At 35.3% G+C, this 19,763-nt stretch overlaps 1 protein-coding gene and 1 long non-coding RNA gene across 2 annotated transcripts; one reads left to right on the top strand and one right to left on the bottom strand.

Annotated features, from left to right (window-relative positions):
• Positions 1-1,231: 1,231 nt before the first annotated feature.
• Positions 1,232-1,629, bottom strand: LOC133997496 (uncharacterized). Its single transcript, XR_009927299.1, has 4 exons — positions 1,617-1,629; positions 1,476-1,531; positions 1,345-1,363; positions 1,232-1,243 (listed from the first exon to the last, which is right to left on the bottom strand). It is a non-coding gene; the product is annotated as an uncharacterized LOC133997496 (long non-coding RNA).
• Positions 1,630-3,872: 2,243 nt separating this feature from the next.
• knstrn (kinetochore localized astrin (SPAG5) binding protein) lies at positions 3,873-6,591 on the top strand. The gene is made up of 9 exons (XM_062437644.1): positions 3,873-3,942; positions 4,358-4,414; positions 4,520-4,610; positions 4,810-4,839; positions 4,925-5,024; positions 5,145-5,259; positions 5,362-5,423; positions 6,196-6,270; positions 6,416-6,591. Exons 2-9 carry the CDS (start codon positions 4,393-4,395, stop codon positions 6,542-6,544), a joined length of 624 nt encoding a protein of 207 aa, XP_062293628.1. The 5' UTR covers positions 3,873-3,942; positions 4,358-4,392; the 3' UTR covers positions 6,545-6,591.
• Positions 6,592-19,763: the final 13,172 nt, after the last annotated feature.

Genomic DNA, 19,763 nt, shown 5'->3' with positions numbered 1-19,763 from the left:
AATGTTTACAGTGAGACTTTTTGTCACATCCATGGCTGCATCATCTGCAGAGAACCTCACTGTCTTCTCTCCACCAGTAGGTAAAAAGTCCACATTTTGGTGCAATTGTGGTTTCAAATAAGTGTCAATGTTTACTGTGAGACTTTTGGTCACATCCATCACTGCATCATCTGCAGAGAACCTCACTGTTTTATCACCACAATTAGGTAGAAAGTCCACATTTTGGTGAAATCGTTGTTTCAAATCAGTGGCAATGTTTACTGTGTGACTTTGTGTCAAATCCATCTCTGCATCATTTGCAGTAAACCTCACTGTTTTCTCTGTGCGATCGTCTAGAGTATTAAACTTGATCTGAGGGAGAAAGTCAAAAATGCGTCCTGTCTGAGCTTTAGTCATGCCCTCTGGACAGAGTGCACCTCCATAGGAAGTCCTTGGTTTATTTTGTGACCTCTCCATAATAGATGAAGTTGGAGCCTGATTTTCTTTATCCACGTCAGCCCTCTGTGTTTTAACCTTGGCCAGGGCACTGTTAGAGGAGGCTCCGGGAGTAGGTGTCATTCTGGTGATCACAGGATTAACACTGGATCCACTTGGTTTGGAGAGACTTGCAAGGAAGCTTTTAAATCCTGGATCCAAACCAGGCACTGATGAGGAAAGACTGATATCCATGTTTCTGCCAGTGGAGAGCGATTCTGGCCCACTGGTCAGGTTCACTGTATGACTTTGGGTCATATCCATGGATGCATTATCCGCAGTGAACATCATCGTTTTATCTCCAAGTAATTCTTTATCATTAGCAATGTTTATAGTGTGACTGTGGGTCATATCCATGTCTGCATCATCTGAAAACAGCATTGTTTTCTCCCCGATGTCATGACCAGATTCAAAGTTGACCTGATGAAGGTAAGTAACTTTATGTCAAATAAGGCTCCGTAAAAATCTTTTACATGAAATAAAGTATAAATATAATCACAACAATGTTACTGAGCAATTAAGCGGTTGTGATAGTGGTAAAAATCATTCAGGTGATAAAACAGTAAAGTAGCTTCAAGCTCACCTTATCCCTTTGTTGAGAGGCATGTAGAGGAGCATTCAATAGGGTCTCCATTCCTAAAGGAAGAGACTTGAATTCACTAAGAGCCATCTTACACTGTAACAAATAATGTAAACTCTTAGTAAGTTATTTTAAATAGATATATTATTATCCCTACCTGTGATTTGTTGAATCCCACCATCACTGACCCTTGTGTAAGAAAACACACCATAAAATACATATGTTGTTAAAGTAGATACTTATTAAAGGTTTGATGACACTGTAAGTCTAAGATATATAAATAACCTTACCTATTTTGTGTGGTTGCTCCTGCTATGGAAAAACACAGAACAAAAATTAGAAAGCCACTTAAAAAGTTTAAAGCTACATACAGTATAAAATAAAAAACAGTAATACTTGTTCATATTACTACATTACATACTTGTTGTCATTAACTCTTGTAAATGACTTTGGGTAGGAGAGGCCTTGTTCACATCCCTGTAAAGATAAAGTGTTGGTCAGGATGAAATATCAGTGTCTTTGTGGAATATGAAGAATGAAATGAAATTTTCTGGAGTCTCACTCTGAAAACAGAAGAACATTGTTGGCAGCAGCAAAGCTGACTCTTCTTGAAGACCTCTTTTCCACCGGTTTGGCGCATTTCACCTTAATGAAAATAGTAATTAAAGTTAACACCTCTCAATTTTATTCTTGTATTGTTTAAGTATATTATGGTTGGAGTATCACTTTAACTGGAATCAAAACTCTCCATCTAAAATCAAGCAATCAGTTTACCGCATTTTCCTGTTGCACTGGGTCAGGGAATATGATTGATTTCCGTGGTGCTTTCAAAATCTGAAAATTATAAATTGCACATGATAAGGTTCATGTCATTGATTTGTTCACAAAAAAGTTAAAAATATGTATACTTAGTCCATATAAGTATTTGTAGCACTGACCGAAGAAATGCGGCGCTTGGAGAATCCACTGCTTTCTCTGTAACACAAAACATGAAACTTGGTATTCAGCAAATGTGTATGTAAAAACAGTATTATCATAAGACATGTGTTAATGCCAAGTGTAAAGATGGACTTTGAAGTTCAGGTACATGGTACACTTGATTTCTTTTTCCCCCCACAACATCCTTTTTACTCACTCAGTCTTTGCAGGATCCAGAGGCTCCATTTTCAACTGTGAAAATATGTTCTGTTATTTCAGGCAAAATTGAATCAACTGTACATTGTCCTATAGCATGTATTGTCTTCAGCAATTAATTAGTAATAAAGAACAGCCAAAAACAAAAATCAATCAGCTAACATTTTCATTTCTGATTAATCAGTAGCTGCGATTTGTGAATATTAGTCGATTAACTGCCCACGATTTTTTTTAAATAAGAAAATCTCTTGACTAATTCCATCTCAAATATGAATATTTTCTAGTCTCTTTAGTCTTAACTGATAATACACTGAATATCTTTGAGTTGAGGACTGTTCATTGGGACAAAACAAAACGTTTGAGGACACCATCATGGGCTTTGTTAAACACTGATTGACATTTTTCACAATTTTTTGGACCAAACAAAAGATAATTGTTACTTGCAGCCTCGCAGCAGATTCACTTAAATATTTATTGAATTCCGAAAAAAAAAATGTGCCAAAACTCAAGCTGACATATTTGAATTGCTTGCATATTCATATGTAAGGGGAACCATTCATTTTTGGCTTTAAAACAATGAAAACTAAGTTGAATAAGTTAAATATTAAAATTGCGGCAAAAAATTATAGTAAACACCTGGGTCTGTCATAAAAAAAAATTAAGACAGAAAATGTAAAACGCCACAAAATCTAGATGTTCTGTTATTAGAAAAAAGTTGAATGGACTGTTGGTAATAGCATAAATCTGGCTCATATAGTTGTACTGCTGTGTTTGCATTTTCATGTTGTTTGTTTGGGGCCTTGGTTGTGGGCTGGGGGTGTTGATGTGTGGACTATATCTATAATTTGATGAAATGGAAAATAATAATAATACATGCACTGCAAACATTCATATACATAAGCAACAGTTGGCCTTGTTAGTGTGAAAAAGCACTACAGAGTGTCAGTCATTGAGTCAGTAATAAGAAGTTATCATGGAATCTATCTTTTACTCTTCATAACATCAGTACGATAAACACTAGTTACGCTATTTTTATGACTATGCACCAGCTTTATGTGATTTTAACTTGATTAAATGATCTACAAATAAATATACTTTTCCCAACAATTCATACTATCAACATGCAGCTGAAATATTAGCGTAACGTTACGTAGACGTTAAAATACGTAGCACGAGCTGAACGTCAAATTAATTTCCCAACTAATTTGTCAACAACCACTGGTTTTCTGCTCCAACACACCTCCTCTCATAAACAAATAAACATTTCGCATTCATTTCTAATAATGACATAAAGCAAACTATACAGTTATTGACCTTTGCCAGACATAGCTTACATTTGTGTGGAGTCGGTTGTTAGCATTAACCGTGTGCAGTGAAAAAAATCAACTGAACATCAAAGAAACATATTGTGCATACCTTGTATGATGTTATGAATTAAATCCTGGTATTTTACAGCAGATAAGATGATGTTAATACTTGTTTGCTAACCTATTTTTTGTTTTCATGTCGCTCCTGTTAAATTAACTGGAGCTGACGTCAACGAGCCTGGACGCTAACGTCTTGAGTTTTGAATTTAGCCGCCTCCGCGCCTGCGCAGTGCTGTCTTCCTCCTGCGTCGTCTCGCCTTCTATTTGTACAGGAAATTACGTAACCAAACCGGAGGTGACCAAAGAGAGCGGGATGTTTTTAAAAGTTTGTGTTGCTGCTCCGTTTTGACTGTTAAAATAAAGCTCCTATTTTACGTTTCAACAAAGGTAGGAATAGCTATTGTTACTATGTTATTGAGCCATGGCACACATGTCACTAGTTATAATTCAACTATGCTGAACGCTTAACATGTTCGTAAACTAATCCTAATACACGTAAATTGGTTTATTTACCTGAAGTCCTAAACCGAAAAATCGTAGCAAACACCATGCTAAATTTGTCAGTTTGTATATCCTGTGTAACAGCAAATAACTGAAACCCATCTAAGTTAATCCACGATTTACCTTATACGTACAACATGTTAGCTACTGCCTTGTATGTATATAGCTTCAGTGGCTTGATAATAAGCTAATAATTAAAAACAGGTGTTTGCAGGGCAGGGTAGTAGCTCTCCAGGAACAGGGTTGGTGACCACTGGACTCAAATCAACTCACTCAACTAAACTAATTTCTCAAACTACAGGTGCCTTTGTCATTGCTGGCAGTACGGATAGAAAAATGTCTTCAAAAATTCCCAAAGGCAAGCATGGTTTGCTATTTTTATACTTTGGAGGTCATCGAATGAACATCTATTCTTCATTTTAGAAAGTTGTACAAGGCTGTGACAATCGTCTGTCTTTTCCAGGTATGCATTTACCTGCAGAAACAAAGAGAACAGCAAATGCTGACCAAAGATCAGATGGTATCCTTAAACCTCAAAAAGAAAACGTGCCCAGGTAACAAATGTTTAATTGTGTAAATGTCCACATTGTAAACTTAGTGGGTGTTCCATCCAGAGAAACCTGGATGGGCTGGTGTCACATAATTTCCTTCCATATCTTTGGCATCCTTTGGTGTAAGCATCACAAAACTCTGTATATTCACTTCTAAACTACTGAATTCAATATTTGTCTCCATTTTTATCTTCTTATCCAGAAAAAATGTTGCTTCTAAAGTATACAAAGGGTAAGTCATACATAATATTACATTTCCTGAACATGCTGCAGGCTTCAGCCCTGTTTTCACAAGTTAATGTTGAACCTCTCCACAGGGTCTCAACGAGGCAGGGACAGCAGGCAGAGCTCATGGAGCGAAATCAGAATTTGGTAGCTTCCAAGGAGGAGCTGCAGCAAAACCTCACAGACACACAGGTGCAGAAAGCAAAATTGATAAATACTCGTAGGATTGTACTCAAGTGTTATTTTAGAGTAAATAACTGGTAGAATGCATGTCAATAGGCTCACTCTAACACAAACATCATTGTCTTGCAGCAAAGAGTAGCTGAACTGGAGCTGCAGTGCAATGACCTAGAAAAGGAAAATGCAAAGGTACAGAAAAACCTGAAGGACTGTCTTGTTCTCCTAGTCGCTGAAAAAATAGACCCAGGTGAATATGCATCCCCAATTTCAAAATGTGTTATATATGATTTGTGCTTAATTCTGGTTATTACTTGATAACAAATTAACATAAGTTGTCTTTGATCTTTAGTTTCAGGGGAAAGAGTTGGAGAAGCTCCACAACAAAATGAAGATCAGAGAAAGGAAGTAATGGTACATATTTTATTTAATTTTACCCACCAATGATGATATATATGTGTATATATATATATATATGTATGTATATATATATATATATATATACATATATATATATACATACATATATATATATATATATACATACATATATGTATGTGTATATATATATATATGTATATATATATGTATGTATATATATATATGTATGTATATATATATATATATGTATGTATATATATATATGTATATATATATATATATGTATATATATATATGTATGTATATATATATATATGTATATATATATATGTATGTATATATATATGTATGTATATATATATATATATGTATATATATATATATGTATGTATATATATATGTATATATATATATGTATGTATATATATATGTGTATATATATATATGTATATATATATATATATATATATGTATATATATATATATATATATATATGTATATATATATATGTATATATATATATGTGTGTGTATATAAGAGAGAGAGAGAGTAATGTCTATATATGCTTTATCAAACAAATCATGGTACATTTGCATCAAATCACACACAAAACTAGAAATAAATCAAATCAGAAACATGCACTTATTTGTCCTAAGTCACATATTTACACAATGAAGGAAACCGGAAAAAGTGTTAAAAATAAAATAATTCAGATTTACACTTGTATCCCACACATAGGATCACAGGGTTTTGGCTATTACAGATAATGCAACCAGGGAAAACACATCTGTATCTCTATTTCAGAATGTCTCTGCAGACCTGCTGAATGAATTAAAGGCCTTCGGTGACATCGCATCACAGCAGCGTTCTCGGCTAGAAGTGAGTCAACCCGGATGAAACTTCTGAAGCTTCTCCTATTTTCTTAAACAATGCTGTTACGTTCATTGACCAGCTTCATTAAGCTGTTTGTTGTGGTTGGACTAAGTGTATTTAAAATTCTTCTTTTCTTTTTACACACTTTTAGGAAGTCCAGGCAACAATGACAGACCTCAGTAAAGCACGGGAACTAATGCTGCAGGAAAGAGAGAACTTCTCCCTGGAGGCTGCTGAAATGGAAAAAGCTCTCAATGAAGCAGAGGCTCTGTTGCTTTAAAAGTGTATAATAATCTCTCAATTTATAATCAGTTTATGTACATTTATGTGTGTTGTATGATTGAAACTTAATAAATGGTTCGTATTTCCTCATTGTATTCCTCATCTCTATTCATATTTCTAGTTAAAATAAGCTTGTACACAAGTTTACATGACTCCGACTGGATGCACAGGATTTTGAGTACTCATTTAGTTACCTTTGTCTTGTTGAGATAACTTTTTTTTATATACGTGACAAAAGAGATATATAGGCCGAAGCTCAGGGGGTTCTGAAAATGTAAATCCATTCTCCATTGAAAAATCAGCCATGTATTACATTTAATTGTTGCGTTAAAAAAAAGCTTAAGTCATGAATTTAACTGCATTAAACACACACACTTTTATGATCAGATAAACTCAAAGAACATGGAAATAAAGCAATATACTAAAATATATTACAATATTATATATTTCAGTATACTTTATACTGAATTCCTTGTACTTGCTTGTAGTCTGTAGTTCAAGCTTTCCATCTTTCCACCATTCCCATCCAAGACTTTATTTTTTGTCTGGCTCCTTGTAGGGGTTCAAGCTGGTGTTTATAGCGGTTTTAAGAGTGGTGGTGCTGCTGGTTGAGTCTTTGCCCACGCCACCATTTATGTCTACCAAGTGGCCAGTTTTGTAGTAGTAGATAAACAGGAAGAAACCTGACAGAAGAAAGAAGGTCGCTCATATTTAGTACACGTTTAGACTCTAAAAAGGTACTGCACATTTAAGCGTCTTGAGTGACAATTTTTAAAGGAATTGCTAGAAAACATAAAGCTCATCCCTATTTTACACTTATTACTTTTAGGTTTCACGTTCATAGTCATCCATGCTATTCTTTCCATTGAATATGTAGCTTCAGCTCGTCTGTTTAAAATTCACTTAATTGGGGAATTCTTCAAGATCATCATTCAGTGCAAAATATTACTTGTGCCAAACCTGAGATTAAATTAAAACATTTAAAACATGATAAAGACATCCATTGAAAGATTATTATAGAACTACAGGATTACATCCATGCAGATACCTTGGAAAGAATTCAGGGTTGTGAAAATGTAGTAGGAAGGGATCCGGAGGACACCATAGGCAAAGAAGGCAAAACCCCATGTGATGCCCAGAATGCAACACAGTCCCATTATGATTACCATACTTGTGCCATTCTTGCTCGTTTCTGCGTTGCCTGCTTTGATTCTCCTGAGGCAAAAGAGCCAGGTCAGTATGATGATGAAGGTAAGGAAGGTGAAGAGGAAGACCAAAGCATAGTAGCCTATGTTGACAATGTAGTGGATGTCGTTGTCTGTTATCCAGCACCTTGGAACAGAAAGATACACGGAAATTAAACATGGTTCTGTTGTATCATTCTTTATGTAATCCACAGAAGTGTTTGTGTAAATGTAGTCATAACACACATGGCCTCAATATTTTCAGGATCATCTGTGTAGATGGCTTGTTCACCGTATTTTCCTATACTGAACAAGACAATCACAACTACACTCGGAAGTACTGCAAACAGAAAAAAAAGAAATAAACGGCAATGCATTATGTTGGAAAGAGTTACAGACTTTTTTGTTCATTCCTTAAACTTAAAAAAATAGATAGCAAAAATGTGAACTTACCCCAGCCGACGATGGAGACTTTGAGTACATAGCGATGGATAGAAATGTTGCCCCCTCTGTACAGCTGCAGGAAGATGTGGAAGGCCTGCACAGCAAACCAAGTAAAAGTGGCCAACATGAAGTAGTGCATGACAGCCGCCATGATCTTGCAACCAATGGAGTTCTTCAATTTTGCCACATGGTTGTTGACCAGGAAAGTCAAGTTAAGTAGGAACATTGCCACCACGAGGTGGATGAAGATCCTGGTGGCCTTACTGGCCTTGGCCTTCCTGTGAGGAAAGATGAATTAACACGGAGGTCATGTATGCCAGAATTTTTTTTAAAGTGCAAAGTTTTTGATTGGTGATGGACAAATACTGTCTTATGATTGCGTCGACTGGAGGGGTTAATGAACAAATGATGACGTTATCTTCACAATTTTAATAACTGATTAATCGTTTGAGTCATTTATCACTAGTCTGAGCTTGTTAAATAAGAGGATTTTCTGCTTGGACTGTTGGCCAGACACTGATATGTGAAGTCATCTTGGGCTCCGGAAAGTGGTAAGAGTCATTTTCTGAGATTTTATAGACTGAATAAATCATTTAACTGAAAAACGTATGGACAGATACATTGTAAATCAAAACAGTTGCAACCCAGGAACAGGATTTTTCATTTGAACAAGCCAAAATATAATTATAGTATTACATCACTAATAATCTCTTTCCCAATGACAGCTGGGATTGGCTCCAGCGCACCCATGACCTTAGGATAAGCGGTATTTCAAATAAATGAATGAATGAATGAATGAACATCACTAATATTTTAAACCAAAAATTTTAAGTAAAATAATAGAGAAGAATCATTACCATCGCTCTACCAAACTGACTTTTAGGCAAAACTGAATTCAAATCAACGTATAATAAAAATGCTGATAGCACAGCTCTGAGTGTCAGTGATGTCGGGTTACATATTAAGGCCATATTTCATCATATCATAAATGTTCTATTGCAAAGCACAGAATATTCAACATATGTTGGCAGTTACAATTTGAGGTTTGTTTTTTTTAACTTTTGACCCAGTCACCCCAACCCCCACCTACATCCCCCTACCCGCTCCCATCAACAGGATAGCAATATCCACAGAGAGGATTTCTATTTTGACAGCAAGTCTTTCAGGTTAGATATTAAATTTGTCCACATTAATATTGTGCTGGGTATTGTATCACATATTATTATCTGTAATATGGTGTAATTTTAACAATTTTAGGTGGAGGAGGTTTTCTGCCTCTCCTTACACTGTATATTATCTGTCATTTTTTGTGTAAATTTTAACTTGCGCACATTAAACTAAACTTAACTAATTACACTTCACACATTGAATATTGTTTTAATTTTTATGATCTTAGTTAGTTAATCAGCAGATCATCTTTGCTTCATTCACCTTTACTTAAAAGATTTCACGTATATATTCATCCCTTCACAATAGACAGTGCTGTAGTCACTAATTTTAACATCATAGAAATGATGCATGTCATGAGGTTAAATGTAAATATGTATGTATCTAATGCAAACTCTGGCATAACGTCTATTCAAAACCGAAAAATATCATGTCATAAAATATTACATTATCTTATGTACATTTATAAATGGCACATGTTTATGTTAACTTCCCTTGTTGCTGTAGAATATTTACTTTGCATCAGGGAACATGCAACATTCCTGTGGTCATACATCGTGAAGAAGTTGGCAGATGATATGTTGTTTTATTTGAATGCGGTTGATTCGATTTGCAACACTGTCATTTTCCTACTCAAAAATATTATGATATTGCACATGCACAGTGCTCTGTTGTTTTGGAAAGCCGGCTTATTTGCCTATAATGTGACTGAACTTTCGCCACTTTGAATTTGTCACTTTGATCAGTACAGATCCGCTGTTGTGATCTGTTGGTAATAAAAAAAGTTTTAAAAGGATGACTGTGTTACAAGCAAGGGAATCCGTTTTTGGAATAACTGCAGTAATGAGCTGAAAACATGTGGGACTTTATCCAAACTAAAAAGACTCTTATATATTAAATATTGAACTGTCATGAGATGGACAAATGATTTTTTTGTTTTGTTTGGATTGTATTTAGTTCTTGTTTTGTCTTGACGGGTTGGTTTTGTTTTTAGTTGATTGAATTAGATAACACAGGCATTGATGGTTGTAAATTGAATGCATATTTATATATATTTCTATCATTAATGCTTGTATAGTATGAGAGGGTAGGACTAAAAAAGTCTTCAACTTCTTCGTACCCCTTTTGAACATGATTGATATTGAGTTGCTCATTTATTACTCAAACGTTGATGAAAAATGTGGGTTTTTTAATTGTTATATTATCCGTATATGTATGTTTTTTGTTCTTTTTTAACATCATTCATTCATAATGCAATACCATCAGGGAGACGTTTGATCGGTCCCAAGTGTATTCTACAGCGTGACAATGACCCCACACATACAGCTACAAAAGGAGCAAGGAGTCATGCCACAGCTGGTATGGCCCCACAGAGCCCTGATCTAAATGTCATGGTGTCAGTCTGGGATTAAATGAAAAGACAGAAGCAGCTGAGATACCAAAACCCACAGAAGACGAACTGTAGCAACTTGTCCAAGATACAAGAACAACCAACCTGCTGAGTACCCGAATAACTGAGTTCAAGTGTATCGGTAAACTGTTCATGGCATTATCTTTGAAAGCGCTTTACTTTTAGTGCCTAAATGTTTTGCACAGTACTGTATAATTATATGTACACCCACACCCACATACATTACATTTACACCACACATAGCTACCATACAGCAGCATTAACCTTTGCTATGTGTGATGTGTATGAGTGCTGGGTGGATGCCTTGTGTGGTATAATCTATTTCTTTTCAGATGTCTCCTTTCTTATATGCAACTTTATATTTTCATATATTTGTTTTTTAATATGTCCACTTGCATGCATGCATCTACGCAGGGTGTCACGTAAATAAAGTTCTGCTACTGTTACCTCAGAAGGAAGTACATGAATAAGACAATGGCCAGGAAGAACATGGACAAGCCACAGCCAATTTGAGTGATGATGGTGAGGCTTTTCAAGTCGTAACTAGAAATGGTTTCATTAAGGGGAGTCTGCAAAGAGACAAGAAAATAAAGGCTTTTAAGTATTTATTTACAGTCATTGTTATGGGATTATGATTCATTTCATGTGGGAAGAAAACTGGGTTAGCTAGAAAGTGCCATCAGCTAAAATGGACACATTCAAATATTGTACTGGGAATGTAAATAAAGAGGATGCAGCTTAGTATATCATGCAAATATTACAAAATAAATAAAACTCACCAGTAAGATAGCGAAAAATGTCAAATGCGAACAACGGCATGTAATGTTGTCTTCACCATATTGTGTCTCACATCCGTCATCTGTCCAGTTTGGCCGGCTTCCTATGAGACAGGAACAGAGCATGTAAACAGTAAAACCAGAGGGCTCACATATCCATAAACGTTAAGGTGGTTTACAACTCATTTTGAAATAGTTCAAGACCTTTAAAAGTAAAAACACCATTGTTACCATATGTTAAACTCAGGATGTAAATGAAGGCAAAACATCTGCACATCTGGGGCATGTTCCAATCAAAAAAAAAAAAAAAAAAAAAGGGTCAATGACGTTCTTTTATGTCATGTGGTTTAGTCAAAAAGTAAAGGGGTCAAAATTTGAAAATGGACCCAGCATAACATTTCTGCTTTTAATCCATTTTGAAAGAATATATTAGAATAATGGAAAAAAAGTTTAAGTGGTGAAACCATATAAACGTTGTACCAAACAATTAAACTTGCTTAAAAAAACTAAATTCTCAATAAAACACCATATCAACTACTTTGTCATGATCTTACATCATAACCTTTTTTATATTACATAAAGGTGATGGAATACAATTGTTCTAAATATTACATTTAATCTGGGGAATCATGTCAATCAGGAACCATTTAATTTAGTTTTTTTAAATGAAGTAATTATTTGTATAAGTACATTTAAATAAACTGTAGGTGGATAAAATATTTAATATTTATCATTCTTTTGTGGTTACACCATTTGACATTTTTAGGAGGTTCAACGAACCTGATGCTGCTTTTAAGACAATTTTCAAGATATTTCTTTATTGCTGATGTTGCCAACCCTTATTTGTCACTGACCCTTATATATAAAATCATAAAGATAACTGAAGCTGTTTCAATCCCAAAATAAGTGAAACAAAATGGTTGGGAACCTAGACTAAACACCAGCATACAAATGAATGGGTAAAAAGTACCTTCACCATTCCATGACTGGCAACTTGGAATTCCTTTCTGCAAACAAAGCGACAGAACTGCACTGAAATAGTGCTTTTCGATGATAAACGAATTAGTACAGATGATGAACATTTAATACTGACCTTTTGGTTTTTTTTTTTTACTTACGTATGTTGTGTTCCGAACATTGACGGATATTTTATCTGTGAGATTGGCAACATGAGCTCCTATTTCAACTGCTAACACTTCATTACCTAAAATAGTGCTATTCTTCTCATCCTGGAAAAATTAAAGAAAAAACAAACAAACTACAAAGTAATGAAATAATCACATATGTAAACTGTATTAATGAAGGTAACAGGTTTCTTTTTCTTACCTCTTCCAGATTGAGGAATCGGAAGACGGTTACAAATTTTTCAGTCATATTCAGATCAACTTTTTCAAGAGCTTCTTTTGACACTGTAACAGATCTTGAAAATGTACTCAGATAATCTGTGTTGTCTATAATCTGTAAGAAAGAGCGTAACAAGTTTGTTGTCAAGATTGTATAGTGTACCAGATTTAAAGTTACAATTTTAAAGTTGAGAAATTATGAAACCATTAAATTAAGTTTAATTGGGTCCAATTAAAATACAGGAAATTCTTTTGCCTTTTGAAATATTGAATATTTGTTTTTAAAGATTTAAGCCTTCAGTAAATGGGCTTGGGGCCCAATCAGAGGCGATCATTTTTGCCCCAAGGATTGCAAAGTCATGACCCACCATAACGCTGCCTCTGATGGCTTACCCTAATATTCTTACCCTAACCCTTACCAATCTCACTCCTCATACCTAAATCTAACCAACCTAATCAGCGAAGGCAACAAGTACTAGCCAATCAGGGCAGGTTAGGACTTCGCCACCCTAGAAAAAAAACAATTGGCTGACCAGAGATGCAGGGAAGATGTACTGTAGGGAAATGAAATGTCATGATATGTATTGGATAGACTACCATGAAATTTGCTACACAAATTCATCAGGTCAAATGATCAATTTCTGTGACTATCAGCCTGTAGCTGTACTTTGTGTTTTGTGCTAATTAGTCAATGTTAGCATGCTAACGTTCCAAACTAAGATGGTAAATACATCTCATCACATCCAGAAAACAAAATTGTATTCTGAAATCAATTATTCTTTGAAATTAGAATGAAGGTCAAATAAAAGTAATTCACCCACATTTAAGGAGTCATTCGAAGATGCATAACCAAAAGACACTTCATCTACATCCTCAGGCTCTGTCATCTTAATTAAGACACCCGCAGATCCATCACTCGTAGACAATGTAGCTGAAGACACATTGATAGTGGCGGCGTAGCGGGCCATATCTTTTATGAATTCACTGTTGACAGATGGAAAAACATTTCCTGTATATTTGAGGCATTGACTTAATGTCCAAACCTAAATATAGGCAATACATCACTAATACATTTTCTCTGTTTTAATTTCAGTGTTAAAAGTATGAGTTTGACATTTTGGTAGTTGCGTTTTAATGTTGAAAGTTAGTTGAGAAGATTGATTGCATGTTAAAACTGGAGCTGGAGCAGGGAGGCCATTAGCTTAGTTTAGTACTCCATAAATACAGGAAGCAGGTGAAACAGCTAGTTTGACAGCGCCTCTGCAATTCACTAATTAACACCTTGTATCTTGTATGCTTTATACATAATTTAGCTATTACTTAGCAAACAGCACTGATTTCAATTGTCTTGTCACCATGAAGTTGCTGCAGGTTAAAGTGTCATTTTTACTTATATAACATGATATAACATGTAAGAGAGCGATAGATGTGTTGGTAGCACACGATTTTTAACTTTGGACAGAGCCATACTAGTTGTCTCCACCTGATTTCAGTCTTCATGCTAAAGTAAAACGCTTTAGCTCCATCTTCTCATCTAACTCTAACAGCGAACTAGTATATTTCCCAAAATTCCTTCCTTTAAAGGACCAGAGAGTAGGATTTATGGCATCTAGTGGTGAGGTTGCCTATTGCAACCAAATGAAAACCCTTCCCTTCCACCTCCCCTTCTAAGTATGTAGGAGAAGCAATAGTGGCTGTGAAACTCATGCAAAACATGAAAGGTCCTCTCTAGAGCCAGTGTTTGGTTTGTCTGTTCTGAACTACTGTAGAAACATGCCTCTGTGAGGAAGGATCTACCCCCTAAGTAGATATAAAGGACTCATCTTAAGGTCATGAAAACACAACAGTTCTTATTTTCAGCTGATTAAACACTAATTAAAACAAACTTAAATGTACACTGAATGAATGAGTATTTTAATCATTTTCTGCCAAGTCCATCCTGCTAGATGCCACTAAATTCTACTCACTGCACCTTTAATAAATTAATGGAGTATATCTTACACAGCTTGAGCAGGGTCAAGTTTTCCTTCTTCATTAACTTTTATTTCTGTATCCAATGCAATTGTCGCCTCAGGCTTTTTCACTGGATTATCACATGTGAAGCAGTCCTGCGTCTTATTTAAGTTGATGAAGTACTTCTGTTTGACCGGTCGATTTGGAATTTCTGATGAGGAAACATTTAATGGAATATACTCAAAATGAGGTGCAGAAACCTTCACACTTTCATCTTTTTTGCTCATCTAAAGGGAACTCACCCATATTGCAGAAGTGTTCATTATAAATAGGTTTTTTACACCGAGTCTTTATATCCAAAAGTGTAACAAAGCAAGGCCCTATTGATGAAAACAAAAGCAGTATTTTACAACCAATAAAGAAGAAATAAAGACCAACATAATTACTATTTGATGCAAGCTGATACCCTTTATAAGTAATGTGCTTTACACATTACTTATAGATTTTTTACATTATAAATGTAATCTTAATGGTAACATTCTTAAATGGAAAATCCCCTTAATATACATGAATAACATAAACTTAAATATAAATGAACCCCTTCAATTAAAATGAATGAACATTATCATCTATAAATGATATAATGACCAAAATTATAAAATCAGCTGCACATTTTGAACTAAATCTACTACCAATTCGGATCACTGAAAAGGACTCAATCAATTTTCATAATAATAATATGAATTATTATTATCATAATGATGATAATAATAATAATGTTCTAATAATAATAATAATAAGAAGAAGAAATTCCCATAGAGTCCTTTCAGTTATGTTAAGTGACATGTCATTCAATACAGTGCGGCTCACCTCCTTCAGTTGTTTCTTCACTGGTGGTATCGTCACTTTCTGTGGAGGTATCAGCAGGACCTAATGTTAGAAGAGCAAAACATTAACATCAGTTTGCTTCACTGTGGACTAAAGCTTAACTAACAGTTTAATTTCCACCACTCATGGACTAAACCCAACTTTTTATGGAAAATTGGGTGACATCGCCCGTCGTCGCCCTTTCAGTTCTCTCTCTTGTCTTTCTTTTCTTTGTCTTTGCTTTTGGAGCTTTTGGTGCTCACAGAATTGAAAAATGACACTGGGAAATGTAAAATACAGTTATGTAATATCACCTGGGAGACTAGATACTGTGGCTTTGCACTTCTTCCCACACAGGACATACAGATGCAGTTCTTTGTTGATGTGCCATTTTGAAAAGAACAGATAAGGCATATTTATTACAGGCCACCTTTTACCCCAGGTTCCTGTTTATTAAAAACAGAAATACAGTTAGATCACAAAAACTAAAATGATACATGTTTTTTTTAATGCTTTATTCTATTTGGCTGTACTCACGTTCAGTTGTGTTTTTCACAAATATTATGCAGTTGTCAACTGTCGAAAGATGAAGAATGCAGGTTATTTTTCTGCCACATAATCTCTTACTTTTACACAATATTTTAAAGCAGTTACTCGAAAAGCAGAATTAGGCTACTTTGCACACAGTGCAACATCTACAAATAATTAAAATGGCAGAGAGAGAGACAGACACACCCACCCAGCACATGTCAGCAGTCTACTTAGTCAAAGGTCCACATGGCCAAACTCAAAGGTTCATGTTGTATCTTAGCTACTGTAATTTCCAGTTTTCAAATTGTAAACATGGGTTACATCAGAGTCATAATTAGGACTGAAAAGGCCCCAACACACTGCTGTGTTCCCATGATATCAGCAGAAAGGGTAAAATACACAGGAGGCTCTTGATTGGCAACCACAGTGACTTTAAATGTTGGTTTTTGACGTTTACTTAGAAATGTTACAACAAATTCTACACATTTTTTGTAGGAATTTATTATTAAAAATGATGCTTGTTGGGTTTTTTTTGTCCTTGATTGACATTGAGCTGTATCCTGGTTAGACATGAATAGTGAAGGGACACTTACACCTACCGTAAAAACAGGTGTAAAAGTTGCAACGGTGTGTCATGTGAGGAACATTTTTAAAAAAAATGTGTTTTAATTAAAGGCAGGAAATATTTGTTTAGAAACACATGTGTTTATACTCCAAAACTTTTTCAATTTACTTTTATTTGAAACACAATAAAAAACACACATATAGCCTAACACTTGAGACAGTGTGTCAGGTTAATGGTTGATGGTCAGGTAATGGTTTGCTTAACTGAACTGGACCAGCATATTAAGTCAGACCGGGTTCGGGTTGGACTGAGTTTCAATGAAACCTTTTAAAATAACATGGTACCTTTACAATTTGATACATTGTGTATCTGTGTGCTTACTCAAGTCCCAAAAACTCTTCATCAGAGCTTTCGCTGGGCGCAAATATTGCACCCAAGTCGCAGTAAGTCTCACCAAGCGCACTGTCCTCTGACTCTGTGTCAGTCCCAGATCCAAACAAAAACTCAGCTTAAAAAAAGCCTGTCTACTTTCATTAGCTGCCGAAACAGCTGCAGAAACCATCATTATCTTTAAAGTTATAGTTATTGTTATAGTTATCATTCTTAGTGTGGCCTTTTACATACCTATAATCAATCCAGCTCCAACCTCTCTCTGTATTTTAATAATAAAGAACACACCAGTGTATAAGACGCACCTCACTTTTAAATGAAAAAAAAAACAAAATCGCGTTTAAGGTGTGTCTTATACACCAGTTTTTACGGTTTTGTTGTTTTCAAAATCTGATCAAATATGTCACTTGCCTACAAATATTCATAATGAATATGTCTTATTTTGGAGGGAAGCTAGCTAAACAGAGGTGAAAGAATAAAGACATAAAGATGAATATCCTAAAATGTCCTTCTTTTGTTGTGCTACGTATATATTTGTGGCTGTTTCTTTAGTGAAACCAGATACAAACAAATTCTGCATAGTTTCTTTTGAATTAGCTGGATTAATACTGTTAGCTTTTGGATTGAACATGTTTTTGTGAATAATGCTGCATGTTATTACGCTCACAACAACATGAACTGAAATGTGGTATAATATGGAAGTGCCTGAAAGCCAAACAAACCTGTATTTCCCTCACATCAGCCAAGGTTGCCGGTTCAAGCTAATTAAATATCATCAACATATTTTTACAATTAAACTTGAGCTGCTTGTGGTGTCTCCTACAAGTTTCTAAAGTACGTTGCAACACACATTCGCAGGAAGTCATTGGAAAACAATGGGCAATAAATACACTAAAGCATGACATACAAACAGCTTGTAAAAATAAATGACTACTTAAGATATTTAAAATAATTTAGACTCACCCTGTTGATGACTCCCTGGCCGGAGGAGACCACCGAAGCTATCAGCAACAACAAAGATTTTATTGTGATCACAACCACGGATGTTTCCAAGACCTCGACCACCTGTAATAAAATCAGATGAAAGTGAGTATGTCTAACAAGAAGAAGAAGAAATTCCCATAGTCATGGCATGTCATTCAACACAATGCTGCTCACCGTCTCCAGTTGATACAGCTGGTTTATTACCATTGCCCACATTCTTTAACAATAACAATAATACATATTCAGATTTTCTTTTTTGGTTTAAAATGTAGTTTCTTAGTACAATGAAATGCATGGACATGATGAAGTTTAACAGAGATACTAAGGTTGCCATCAGGCTTCAATACTTTGGAGAATGCGTTCACTTACCTGCACAAACAAGACAAATCCACAGAAGACCCACCAGCAAAACCCAAGTCGTCCAGCTGTTTTGTGTCATGTTTTTTTTCGATGGCACTCGGAGTCTCGATTGGGATGTGTGATCCTTCCACTTCTACAGTAGATGAATGACAATAATAAGTAATGTTCCAAGTTGGGGTATTGACTACAAACTGACTTTGCCTGGCTATACACAGCTAAAATTTGCATTGCAAATGTACAGTTCCTGAGGATGACATTGAATGAAGTCACAAATACTGTGAAAAAGATATTACATTTGCATGAATGTACAGTAATGCCGTAACGGAATGAGAGGAAAAAAGGTGGTGGTTGTAATGTACAGTAACTGAAATGTTTCAAAAGTGAAATGTTGTGCTGCATCTTGTTTATTTCCTTACCACGTATGTTTATATTTATTATATTATGTGTGATGAACCCTGGTGTCATCCTGGGGGTGTGATCTGGTACTAACCTGTATCTCTCGCTGAATCTCTGACACTCGGCTGCTCTCTACCCTACAGGCATGACATCCCTTTTGATTTGGTTATGTTGATTTGGTTCTTCGCTTGTCACACCAAACACTACTGATGCCACTACTTTCCACAACAGTGAAACCTGTCCCGTGTCTGTCTGTCCAAAAAGTCAGACCCCTCCTCTGCTGTTCGTCTATATTACACTTTTTTTTTCAAGGACTTTTAGGTTTTCCAAATCAAGAGTCTGAGACTAAAGGGTGTGCTGTAAAACAAACTTCTAATCTTAAATCTTCTCTTTAAAGGTGCATAGTGTAGGATTTAATGGCATCTAGTAGTGAGGTTTCAGATTGCAACCAAATAAATACACATCACCCTCACTTTCCAAGCATATAGAACCTAAATGACTGTGAAACTCTCTAGGACCACTGCACCTTTAATGTCTTCTAAATAATCTCCTAAATACAAAGCAATACAAAAAAAATCACAAAATTGCAAAGATAGAACTATCATCATTCAAATTAAATCCAGATTACATTTATTATGAGTCACTAATATCACACATCAGCACCTACACAGTGTGACAGGGACATCAGCATATCGGTTTACAACAGCTGCTGTTGGTAGGTGTAAAACCTTCAAGATTCAACCTATTTGTATCAGTAAATCGCACATACATCCGGAAACTATAGCAAACGGTTGTCATGAAATTAGGGGAAAAAAACACACTTCACATTAATATAAATCTTTCCAT

Source organism: Scomber scombrus, chromosome 17 (genome assembly GCF_963691925.1).
Source record: "Scomber scombrus chromosome 17, fScoSco1.1, whole genome shotgun sequence".
NCBI lineage: Eukaryota > Metazoa > Chordata > Actinopteri > Scombriformes > Scombridae > Scomber > Scomber scombrus.
This window is presented reverse-complemented; position numbering and strand designations above follow the sequence as displayed.